This window comes from Athene noctua, chromosome 15 (assembly GCF_965140245.1).
Source record: "Athene noctua chromosome 15, bAthNoc1.hap1.1, whole genome shotgun sequence".
Taxonomy (NCBI): Eukaryota; Metazoa; Chordata; class Aves; order Strigiformes; family Strigidae; genus Athene; species Athene noctua.
The window spans coordinates 3,220,601-3,232,774 of NC_134051.1; the positions used below are offsets into that span (position 1 = coordinate 3,220,601).

Below are 12,174 nucleotides of genomic sequence, written 5' to 3' on the forward strand. Positions count from 1 at the left end.
ACAGTGGCCGCAGAGCCAGGACAGCCCCGAGCCCCCGCGCAGGAGCTTGCTCTCCACCTGGCACCCCCAGCCTCCGCTCAGGCTGTGGCCACCACGGTGGTTTCCACGCGCGGGCAGGCAACGCAGGCAGCCCTGCTTGGCTCCCTCCTCAGCGCACCGGGCAGCACCCGCGCCAGGCGGGCCAGGAGCACCGTGGCACAGCCCGGGCTTGGCAGCAGCTCTGGGGCTGGCTCTCCTGCAGCGCCCTTCCTGCGTGCATCTCTTCTTGCTGCAGGGAGGGTAGAAGCCTCACCCCCCTCCCTGTGAGCGCAGGGCTCTCCCTCCACCTCCACCCCGTGTCACCACGTCACAGCACAAATGACAGATGTCCCCCCCAGAGCCTGTGACGTGTCTCTGTGCCCCCCCACTGCCAAGGGTGAAGCTAAAGCAACACCTCCAGGACGAATCACATCTGTTACTACATGCAGGGACAGTCACTGTCTGTGGACTCACTTGGTGTGGTTAAACAAGACACAGTTAAATACGTGGCCCCTCCACCCTCCCTCAGGGCCCAATCCGAACCACCAGGCCCAGTGGGTGTGGCCACGCACAGGCTTTGCTCATGCAGGAGCGAGATACTGCAGCGATGCTCTGACCAGAGATGTGACTGCCTCCGACAGCTCCCACCACTGCCAGCTCATGGGAGGATGAAGAGGATGAAGAGCACAAGGGGCACAAGCTCCTTCCCGAGCTCCGAGCAGTCAGGGGCTGCAGGATCCACCCCCACACAGGCAAACATATGAGGGGTGTCACAGCTCAGGGTGGCAGTTCTTTACTCGTGGCCTGGAGCAAGGAACAAAACCTGTCAAGCCTACAATCAAGGAGGAAATGCAATCAGGAAGGAAAACAAGCTTCATGGAATTCAGTATAAGCTTAAAAAGTGCCACCAGCAGCAGGAGGCTGCTGGTGAGCAGTGGGTGTCCCCGAGGATGGGCTTGGCTCCAGCAGCCCCGGGCAGAGCCAGTGCAGCCCCTGCAGCTCCTCTGCTCAGGACACTGCTTGGGAAAGACTGAATTTCAGCTAGCCCTTGATTTACCCTCAGCTGTAGTATCCATACAAAAGACAGCATGAGACTGGTGTGACAGACAGATGAGTGCTGGACAGACAACTGGACATCTCAGGCTCCCAGCAGATCCAGGGCTATGGCCCCGCAGCAGAGAGCCAGCTCTGGTGGGATGTGACCTCAAACGACATCCCAGATGCATCTGCCTCGGCTCCTGGGCACTGCTGCCCCATGCCAGCCCCCCCCGGGAGGGTACAGGACCATTTCCCCTGCTGGGGGCCAGCTGGGCCCTTGTTTCCCTTCCAAGAGCTGCCAGGGCAGAGCTGGCCCCAGCATGAAGGCTGATCTCAACCCCAGAGGAGCTTAAGTACTCCCTGCTCCTGAAAAGGAGCTGCTGCTGGGGAGTTTGGGCAGCTCTCAGGCTGAAATGGGGGAGAGAGGAGGAAGAGGATGGTATCCATGGGCAGCACTGCCTTGGACTCAGGGAAGGCCAGGAGAGCAACATGGAGGGAGACACAAATGGACAGCGAACATCACAGCCCTGTGCTGTCCCTGTGCCCTCAGCCACACCGGTGCAGAAGGAAGTCATGGCACAGACTTGGGGGGTGGGGTGGCTTGCTCCCACCCTGCACCCCCAGTGCTCCCTCCCCAGGTGGACGTGGGATCGGCAGCATCACCACCACCAGATCGGAGGCGGCAGCTATCGGCTCCGACTCTGGGAGACGTCGCCCCGAGATGTCCCAGAGCAGCAGCGTTCGGTCACGTTTCTGTCCATCGTTCAATCCCAGGCTGTCCATCATTGATTTTTGTTTGTTCCTGCAGCCCAGAAATCTGCAAGACAGCACGGGGGTGGGTACACAGGCCTGCCCTGCTCGCAGAGGCTGCCAGACAGGACCCACGCAAGGGGAGAAGGGCTCCCTGAAAGTACCAGGCCCCAGCTCCCTTCCTGCCTCCACAGACACACGCAGGCAACATGAGTCCCACGTGCAATTCAACCGCAACACAAGCCACGCTGCAGTAACTTGTGCAAGGAAGACAGGGGAGGCAGAGGCTGTCAGGACTCTGTACCCAATCATGCTGGCACAGAAAAGGGGCATCACATCGCTTTGGGGGATGCTCAGAGGTGTCCAGACAAGCATCTTCCAGCAGGGACAAGAGATACCATGTCAACCACAGGCTCAGAGAAAAGACCCAGTAAGTTCTGCCCTTCCCAAGTCATTCCTAACACTGCCCATGAGATGGTCTCCACGTTGCTCTGTGCCTGCTCTGACTACAGCGTGGCAGTGACCCTGCTCCACCTTTCCAAAAGCAGAGGAAGGTTTGAGAACAAGCATTGCCCAGTTGAGACCCCAACACCCAGCATCTGCCCCCTCTTCCCCAAGGTAGTACAGGCCACACAGCTGCCACCAGCAGGGCAGAGCCTGGTACAGCTACGAGGTGCCCAAGGCACTTGAAGAAGGTGACGCCATACCCTCTGCTACAGCAGCCACACCCCATTGCCACGGGGCAACAGGGTTTCTGAGATGAGCCCTGCTCTAATCCCACGGAGGGGGAAATGCACGTCACCTAGAGTTTAGCAGAGGATGAAGCAATACCCAGCAAGGCGGGGAAGTTGTTGGCAGAGGTCAGCCAGCTCCCGCCATCCACGACCAGGGTGGTGCCCGTCACGTAGGAGGAGAGGGGGCTCGCCAGGTACAGTGTGCTGTGGGCGATCTCTGTCTTGTTCCCTGCGCGCTGGAGGGGGATGGTGTCGAACTGACTTGCTTCCTCGGCAAATCTCCCACCTAAGAGTGGTAGAAGAAAGAGTCAGCTAGGACTGTGGGACCACCTGCCCCTCACCACTGCCTGACGACACTGCAGCACTGCTCGCATAGGGCTTGCTGAGAGCCCCAGGGAACCTAGATGAGATCATGGCACAGCCCTGGGGACAACCCACGGACAAAGGCCTGAGAGTTAAATGATGGGAGCTCAAGCCCAGCAGTGAGATTTGTACTGCAAGTGAGTTCAAGACGGGACCTCAGAGACCTTTCCCAGCCTCCAAAGCTGAACCAGCACTCTGCTGATGGACTGCAAAAGCTAAGTCATCAGGCAAGGCAGCTGGCCAGGCTGAGCTTTGGGGGAGTATGTTGCATCAAGGAGCACAAAAAGCTGCCACTCAATAGAGAAAAATCGGTGCTGTGCAAGGTACTGAGGATGTGGAAAGGGCTGCTCCCCCAAAGAGACATGCTGGCCGAGTCACAGAACAGCCATGCACAGCAACAACGGCCCTGGTCGCATCACACGCTCCATGAGCTGCATGGCACTGGTGGCCCATCACAGTCCCCTCCCCGAGAGAGCCCAGCAAGCCACTGCCGAGACAGAGGCAGCAGTCCCAGGTTGCCTCACCCAGCCGCCGGTAGCCCTCGGTGCCTGTAATGGGGCCTGGCGCCAAGCTGTTCACTCGGATGTTGTTGGGTCCCCACTCCACAGCAAGGTGACGGGTCATGGCATCTGGGAAAGGATTACAACAGGAATGAGAAACAGAGAGCAGAGCCATTCCAGTAACTTTTTTGGGGGCGGTGGGGGGTGACAAAAAGCCACAGAGACTCTGGCCAAGAGCAAAGGGCCCTAGAAGAGCCCTGGGGGAGAGAAAAGCATCGTTCAAAACCCAGGCATGCAGTAACCACCTCAGTTCATATTCGCCTCTCCCAAGGACAGCTTCCCACCCCAATATTTGGGAAGAACCAGCTTCCTAACTGGCCCCGCACAGCTCACAAAGCCCCACCAAGGAGCATTTAGGTACCTATGGCAGCCTTAGCAGTACCAGCATGCACCTGGAGGGCCTGCCCTCGGTAGCTCAGGGTTGCCGTGATGTTAACGATGACCCCACCATGGTCCTGGGGAAGGAAAGGAGATGTGGCGTTAGACAGGGACCAGGGGTCACATAAGGGAGTGGTGGGACAAGAAAGCTGGGCCAGGAGGGTGGCGCGTGGCAGGGCGGTGGGTGGCAGGGCATGGAAAGGTGCCACAACAGTCAGAAGCCCCAGGGCTAGGGACAGGCAGGATTCCCAGTTCCTGCACAGTGGCTGCCATCCTTGGGAGGGAACAGACTGGATCTGAGCAGGGTGGGTGGCAGAGGCCTGGCATCACAGCCCAGGGTACAGGGGTGCTGTGCTTGCTCTCTTCTGCCCTCCACACTTCCCTGCATTTCTCAGGAGCAAAGTGCGGTTGGTTTGACACTAATTCCCTGCCTACCAGAAGCCTCTCCACCGAGTCCTCTGGTTCTGGTTCCACTTACCCGGAAATATTTCTCAAAGAGGACTTTGGAGGTGTTGAAGGTGCCAAGGGTGTCGATATCTATCACTGTCTTGAAGGCATTGAAGGAGAGGGCACTGGCTGGGCACAGAAAGTTTCCTGCAGCACCTGAAGAACAAGCAGTCACGAGCATAGTCAGGAGCGGGCCAGGAAAGATCAGGCAGGTTCAGGGCACTTCTGCAAGAGGGACAGTGAATGATACTGTCTAGGTAGCCTGGAGAGCACTTGGAAACAGCCCTGATAAGAGGATAAACAGCTTGTGGCTCTGGGTGCCCAGCAGCACCGTCAGCCTGAGAGCAGGAGGGTGTTGGTGCAGTGGGGGCCAGGATGATCCACACCCAGGCAAGCACAGGTGGCCACGTACCACAGAGGAGTCTCTGCTTCCTCTAAGCCCGTCCCCTCTGCGCTCCCAGGGGCTGCCCCCACACTCCCAGGCCAAAGCAGCAGAAGCCAGATACTAGGCAAACACAATCTCCGTGCAGGAAAATGAATGCCCTTCCTATCAGTGAGCCTGTGCCAAATCTTCCCCCTGGCTACTCCAGCAGCTCACCATTAATGAGGATGTCAATTCGCTTGAACTCTTTCAGTGCCTCATCCACTGCTGCCACAATGGTTTGGGGCTGCCTGACATCTACGGACAGAGGCAGGCACTGCTGGCCTGTGGCTGCCACCAGTTTTTTTGAGGCCTAGAGGGAAAAAAAAAAAAAGAGAGACTTGAGATTCTTTCTTGGACTTTCTCCTTCAGCGAGAACTAGACCCAGACCTTGTAACAGGTGAGCAAGAAGTCAGGCAGGAGCTGAGAGTCCCTGTTAGCACACAGCAAACAGCATGGGCAGAGGAGAGACCTGCCTAAACCCAGCCTGCTTCAGCCTGGCAGCACCCTGCAGCTAAAGCAAAGCTCCTGCACATCATGTCCCAACCAAATGCCAGGCTAGCCCCAAGGCCACAACTCCCTAAGCCCAGTTATGTCCTTGGCCTGTCATCAACGCAGCACATCCTAAGCAACATCTCTACAGGGCAAGTACAAAGGCTGAACCCTAACAAGGCAATTCTGGCATAAGCTCAGGCATAATTGACCTTTAGATCCAAAAAACATCAGTAGGCAAAAGGGCAAACGCGGACCAGCAGTTGCGAGGCTCTGCCCATGAGGCAGAGTGGGCCAGCTCTGAGGCTCAGCAAGTGCCACAAGCCACCCCCAAGGTGCTAATTAAGAACATGACTCCCCCCAGCAAATTAAGCACAGGGGATCTGCAAACTCAGCAGCAACCCTGCACAACACCCAGCAATGCTCCACGTTCCTGCTCGGGCTCATCAGGCCCTTCTGTGAGAAGCTTTGAGCCCCAACTAGCACATGCATACAATGAGCATCAAAAGCCTAGGCAAAATGTGAAATGACAGCGCCAACACCTCCGGGAGGCAGCCGGGTCACGCCAGCTCAGTCCCAAGCGCTGGTTTGACCTTTATTATATTTCAGTGAAGTCCACACACAGCTACCACAAAGCTCCCTCCCGGCTGCTTTCAGTCCGAGACTGCAGCACAAGTCACAGAGAGAAACAGAAGCTGTGAGCAGCCAAACTCCAGCCCGGGTCAGACACACAGAGGTGGGGGGTTGTTCTACTCAGCCATCTGCAGGGTAGCCAGTCTCGTACAGCTTCCTCAGTCACCTCTTTCCAGACCTGCATCCTCCCCTCTGCCTCAAAACACAAGATAACTGAGATTCTGAGCCTCAGTGTACCCACCTCAACGCACATAACCCTTGGACGAGGGGGTCCTGTCCCACACGAAGCTGAGATTTAAGTTTAACCCTGAGCTTTGCCACTTCCCTGCTGACAAACATTCACCAGTTTGTTTCTTTTTATCTCCCACAGAAAGACAACGCGGTATCTAGAAAAGGTACTCCCAAAGCTGACGGGTGAAGGTTGCGAGTTCCACAGTTAACTAACTGAGCTCCACAGTGCAGTGGGTGAAGCCCACCCTAAACCCGCACCCATCCTGCCCATCACCGCTGCCTGCTGGTGCTGAAGCACTTAAGAGAAGACAGGGCAGCACTGGTAAGCCGTTTCTGCTGTTCCACAACTCCCAGCTCCACCAGAGAACAGAGCAGAAGGATTTCCAGGTGTTCACACCTCTCCCTTCTGCCTGCCTGTCCTGTGGAACCCACAGACTCACCTCTGACACTCGCTGCAGGTTCCGGCTTGCAATGACCGTCCGGCAGCCATGCCTGCAAAGAAGGGGCTGGTGAGGACCACACAGGCCCGGCTCCTCACAGTCATCCCGGACCTCTGGGAATTACCAGGAGCTCAGCCGGCGGGAGGTGGCACAACGCCCTTACAGGGGAGGAACTGCTGCTCCTCCAGGCTTGCAAGTCTCAAAGAGGAGAGTCACAGCAGACTAGAGACCTGCCCCAGCCCTGTGACAGGGCCAGCCTCGGCCTCCCTCACCCCCATGGGCTGCCCCATCTCCTGCCCACGGCTCCCATGAAGACTCCGCTGCCCCCAGCTTCGCACCCCACCTCTTCCAGGCCCCGTTACCACAGTCCCCCAAGGGAAGGGGGGGCTTTTACCGCCGCCCGCCCCACCGGCGCCCAAAGAGGCCGGGCAATGCCACCCCGGGCACCGCCGCCCCGCCAAGCTCTCGCACCTCATGAAGATCTCGGCGATGCGGAAGCCGATGCCCGAACCGCCGCCGGTGATGAACGCCACCTGGCCCCTGGGGGAACAGAGGGACAGTCAGAGCCAAGGCCGCGGGAGGGAGAGGCCGTGCCCCCAAGGCCGCGGCCCCTCACCCGGCGCCCCCAGCGGACGCCCCGGACCCCCCAGCGCCGCGGCACTCACGCCAGGATGTCGGGGCTGAAGAGGTGCCGGTACTCGCGGAGACAGTCATCGGTGTCCAGGTCCGGCGGCGGCCGGGCGGCGGCTGCGGCGGCCTCGGCCATGGCGGCGCTTCCCGCCGCGGGGGCTGCCGGGAACGGCGGCCTCGCGCCCCCCGCGCATGCGCACGCGGCCTCGGGCGTCGCCTGGCAACGGCGCGCGGCCGCAGCAGCGTCCCGCAGCGCCGCCCAGTGTCCCCAGTGGCTCACTGGTGTGTGACACCCCGGTGTACCCGCAGCACCGCCCTTGACAGCCCAGGGCCTCCCCTCCCCGCTCTCTTCCACTCACCTGCAGAGCCTCCTGCTGCCCCCAGGGACGGCCCAGTGCTCCCACAGCTCCCCAGTACCACACCAGTTCCAGCCAGGGACACCCCAGTTTCTCCCAGAGCTTCCTAGTACCTCCCCAGGGCCATGCTGGTGCCTGCCAGAGCTTCCCAGTACTGCCCCAGTACTACCCCAGTGCCCCCTGAGAACATCCCAGTTTCACCCAGAGCTTCCCAGTACCACCCTCGTGCCCCCCAGGGACAGCCTAGCACTTCACAGTGACATCCCAGAGCTTCCCAGTGCCACCCAGGGACATCCCAGTGTCTCCCAGAGCTTCCTGCTACTGGCCCAGTGCTCCAAGGAACATGCCAGTGCCTACCAGAGCTTCCCAGTACCACCCCAGTAAACCCCTGGAAAAACTCAATACAACCCAAAGCCTCCCAGAAAGAACTCAGTGCCCCAAAGGGACATTCTAGTGCTTCCCAGAGCTTCCCAGGACTGCCCCAGTAGCCCCTGAGAACATCCCAATTTCTCCCAGAGCTTCCCAGTATCAGTCCAGTGCCCCCCTGGGAAATCTCAGTGCATCTCAGAGCTTCCCAGTACCACCCAGGCACATGCCAGTGCCTACCAGAGCTTCCCAGTACCACCCCAGTGCCCCCCAGAGCCCCCCAGCACTTGCTGTTGGCATCCGAGGGATGAGACTGGAGCCACAGCAGGGAGCACTGGTGTTTATTGTGGGGCCGGGGGGGTCTCCCACAGCTGGGGCTCCATTCCCATTCTGGTTGGGGCTACCCTAAGGCCCGTAGGTGTAGTCCTGGTCTCCGCTCTCCCAGGCCACTAGCTCATCCCGCTGGAACCAGAAGCCGATCTCCCTCCGGGCAGTCTCCACCGAGTCACTGGCATGGACCACGTTCCTGTGAGGGGACAGTGACGGTGACGTGGCCGTGGGGTCCCGGTGCCGGCCCGGCCCCGCGCTCCGTACCCCTACCTGCTGACGTGCATGCTGAAGTCCCCCCGGATGGTGCCTGCGGCCGCCACTGCCGAGTCAGTGTCCCCCACCATGGCCCGCGTGGACTTGACCACGTTGTAGCCCTCCCACACCTGTAGGACAGGGGAGACCTGAGTCCCCCAGGCCCCCCTGGGACCCCCAACACCCCCATCCCAGCCCCTCACCATGGCCACCAGTGGCCCCGAGGTCATGTAGGCGAGGAGCGCAGGGTAGAAGGGCTTCTGCCGCAGCTGCTGGTAGTGCTTGTCCAGGAGACCCTGGTCCGCCTGATGGCAGCGTGGGGTGACGGCGGGGACACCCGGCTGGTGCCCCCCACTGACACCCCCCTCCTGGTACCCCCCTGAGCCAGCTGCAGGGCTCGGAGAGCAGGGTCCCCCAGGTGGACGGGTGGCAGCTCGGTGGGGAGGGGTACCTGGAGCAGCTTCATGGCCACCAGCTTGAAGCCGCGCCGCTCGAAGCGCTGGATGACGTTCCCCACCAGCCGCCGCTGCACCGCGTCCGGCTTCACCAGCACCAGCGTCTTCTCCTGCAGCTCCGGGGGGGCTGCACGGGGACGGAAGGGCCAGTGTCACCGGGCGTGGGACACAGGCATGGGTTGTGGCAGCAGGACCCCCAGCTGCTCCTGGAGCACCATGGGCTGCTGCTCGGTCCCAGCAGGCAGCGGCTGGCGAGGGGTGACCCCATTCCCATCCCTGTCCCCATCCCGGGCCTGCATCCCCCTGGCTGAGCTGGGCCGGGCAGACTGGTGGAGTCCCAGCAAGGACCTAAGGGACACACTGCAAAGGCCTGACGGGCGTTAGGGACACATCCACGTACAGGAAACACCCTTTAACGCAGCGTGGGCTGGGCGGGCTCTGGTTTCAGCCGAGCACACCGCACAGCCAGGTCCTGGTGGTGGGACCGTGGGTGCCACCTTGCGTGCTCCTGCCCAGCCTCGGGTGCTTCCCCCTGCCCAGAGGCAGCCGGGCACCAGCCTGGCACGAAGCGGGTCCCTGGTCACAGTGAAATTGAGCACTGTGGGATGGAAGGGTCTGGCGTCGTCGCCCACAGCACAGCCGGGTCCGGTGTTGGTGTTACCCACGGCACAGCAGCGTCTGGCATCGCCGTCACCCGTGGCACCATGGGACAGCAGGGTCCTGCATCACCACCATCCCCCTCACCCCACCGCTGGCCCTGCCGGAGCTGTGCTGGCAGGAGGGGACACAAGTCCCCCAAGGGACAGCGCATCCTGTCTGCCGGAGGGGCAGAGGGGACAGGAAGGAGAGGGGACACCAAGCCGAGGCGTTTTACTGCCAGTCCCAGGCTTTGGGCTCCTGTCCTGGGCTGTGAGGCCAGGTCAGCCCCGGTTCCGGCGGGGGCAGAGCGGGGTAAGTGACCCTACAAATTCACCCACTTCGGGTGTTGCTGGACGTGGCCCAGCTGCGCCAGGATCCCACATTGTGTCCCCCCCCCCGCCAGGAGAGCGCGGGGGTCCCTCCATTGTGGCCCTGGGACCTTCAGGGTGGTGCCAGGGAAGCCACCAGCTCCAACCTCTGCCCCGTCCTGGCACAGGGGGTGGGGGGGCAGGAGACCCCGGCTCAACACCACAAACAACTGACAAACCCTGTGAGCCAGACACCCTGCCTGGGGGGCTGCCCCCGGGACAGAGTGACAGGGCGCTGGGGGACCCGGGGGCAGCGGGCACCATGCGGGCAGGATGGGGATGGGAGCCCCAAGGAGCAGGACAGGCAGGGACTGAGGACAGGGTGGGGACGGGGACTTTGTCCCCAGCGGTAGGACGAGGATGGGGACAGGGTGCCCCAGAGGCAGGACGAGGATGGGGACAGGGTGTCCAGCAGCAGGACAGGGATGGGTAGTGGGTCCCCAGGGGCAGGACAGGGAAAGGGCTGAGGGCGGCACCGCGATGGGGACAGGGTCCTCTGGGGCAGGACACGGGTGGGGACAGGGTCCCCAGGAGCAGGATAGGGAAGGAGCCGAAAGCAGAACGGGGATGGGGACTGGGTCCCAGGGCAGGAAGGGGCCATGTCTCACCGGAGCCGTAGCAGCGGGGCCCGGGGGGGTGGCTCAGGCCCGGCTGCCCCCGCAGCAGGCTCCGGGCCAGGCAGCGCCCCAGGGAGCCCATGGCGGGGCCGGAGGGTCGGACCTGGCCGCGGCGGGGCTCCGCCGCCCCGCGGAGGCTTTAAGGGCCCGGCCGAGCTCGGGGACGGGTCAGGTTTCCGTCCCTCCCCTTAAAGCCGCCGCGCCTGCACGGAGCATCCCCCCGCCCGGGGCACCCCCGCACAGACGCCCAGGCCTTGCCGCGGTGCCCATGCCGTGGGTGACCCCGGGGCAGCGCAGCCCCTGCCGAAACCCAGAGCTACTTCATGTGATGGTCCGGGCGAGGGGGGACCCCGGGTTCGCCCGTATCAGCCTGGGGGGGGCTTCAAGGGAGCCCGATCCCGTACTTACCCCCAGCCCTGGTGAAGGGCCACAGCGGTGGCGGGACACCGGGGTGCAAGGCCCGGGGGGGGCGGGCAGAGGCTGCCTCGGCCCTGCTCACCTGCAGCTGTGCCCGGGTGGGAGCCCCGCTCGTTAAAGCATCACTGCAGGCTGAGCGAAGGGGGGGAGAGGGATGAGTGGGCCCCTTCCCTCGCCCCAGTCCGGGCTGAAGGAGGCAGAAAACACAGGGAGTTTACAAAGGAGGGAGAGGCAGAGCCCTGTGCGCAGGAGAGCAGGATGCTCCTCTTAGAGCATCGAGTTTTCCTTCAGGTTGAATTAAAGGGGGGGGGAGCTGTGCCTGCGCCCGCGGGCAGGGCTGCAGGCAGGGGTGGGGGGACTCAGTGCTCTAGGGTCAGGTTTGTACAGAGACCCCGCAGAAACCACTCTTTATTCAGTCTCCCCTATATCCCAAACTCCCAAGACATCACTCAGGAGGGAAGCCCAGTGCAAATAGTGCTGCTAAAATACCTGCAAGTTCTAAACCTTCGATAATTTGAAGGAGACAAGGAACATCACCGCATACAAAGCCATTAATGGGCTATGGGGAGGCTGGTCTTGAGCCTGCATCCAACATCCATTTGACTTCTTGATCCCCATCTCCTGTTTCCTTTCAGCCTCTCCCAGGTGCAAGGAGTGGGGGGCTAGAGTCCCCCCACAGGCTGGGAGGGGACAGGGGGGAGGGTGTCTCAGGACCTGCCCTGCTCAGCACAGCAGCAAAAACATCTGACATGGCTTCTCAGGGGCAGACTGGTCAACGCTCTTGCAGAATAGGCTTGCTGCTGGCCAGAAGCTGCTGACACCCACCCAAAGAGGGGGCTCAGGGTGGGAAAATGCCCCTCTGCAGTGTCTGCTGTGCCAGGGGTGAAGGTAGAGGAAGGGATTTCTTTGAGGAAGATTAATGCAGGCAGATACACACAAACCAGGTGCCCTTCAATACTGGCCCAGCAAGCTGCCCCCACCCCTGCCCAGGGGCCTGCAGCCAGACCTGCACTTTAGGTGATGTCTGGCAGAGGAGAAAGAACTTCTAGCACAAGGGGTGGCAGGTTGGGGCCTGGGCTTTGGCCATCTTCCAGCTGCTGCCCTTGATCAAGGGAAAAACATGTACTTTCACCCTCTGTCAACCAAACATTTTGCAAGAAACAGAAGCACCACCAGCCCAGGGCACCCTGCCGGGAGGGGAGCAGGCCCATAGCACATGAAATGCCCCTATCCCAGTGC

General features: G+C 61.4%; 2 protein-coding genes across 3 annotated transcripts; both read right to left on the minus strand.

Annotated features, from left to right (window-relative positions):
* Positions 1 to 795: 795 nt before the first annotated feature.
* On the minus strand, positions 796 to 7,319 carry DECR2 (2,4-dienoyl-CoA reductase 2). 2 transcript variants are annotated; one of them, XM_074919627.1, is made up of 9 exons: positions 7,171 to 7,319; positions 6,977 to 7,045; positions 6,506 to 6,557; positions 4,887 to 5,022; positions 4,320 to 4,444; positions 3,825 to 3,918; positions 3,428 to 3,532; positions 2,638 to 2,826; positions 796 to 1,873 (listed from the first exon to the last, which is right to left on the minus strand). In XM_074919627.1, exons 1-9 carry the CDS (start codon positions 7,269 to 7,271, stop codon positions 1,839 to 1,841), a joined length of 906 nt encoding a protein of 301 aa, XP_074775728.1. In that variant the 5' UTR covers positions 7,272 to 7,319; the 3' UTR covers positions 796 to 1,838. The 2 variants fall into 2 exon arrangements, with proteins under 2 accessions (XP_074775728.1, XP_074775730.1); XM_074919629.1 differs by having other exon boundaries at positions 2,609 to 2,826.
* An 868-nt stretch (positions 7,320 to 8,187) lies between these two features.
* Positions 8,188 to 10,650, minus strand: NME4 (NME/NM23 nucleoside diphosphate kinase 4). Its single transcript, XM_074919630.1, has 5 exons — positions 10,510 to 10,650; positions 8,891 to 9,021; positions 8,643 to 8,744; positions 8,458 to 8,570; positions 8,188 to 8,383 (listed from the first exon to the last, which is right to left on the minus strand). The coding sequence occupies exons 1-5, from the start codon at positions 10,598 to 10,600 to the stop codon at positions 8,263 to 8,265; spliced, it is 558 nt and encodes a 185-aa protein (XP_074775731.1). The 5' UTR covers positions 10,601 to 10,650; the 3' UTR covers positions 8,188 to 8,262.
* Between the last annotated feature and the right edge of the window lie 1,524 nt (positions 10,651 to 12,174).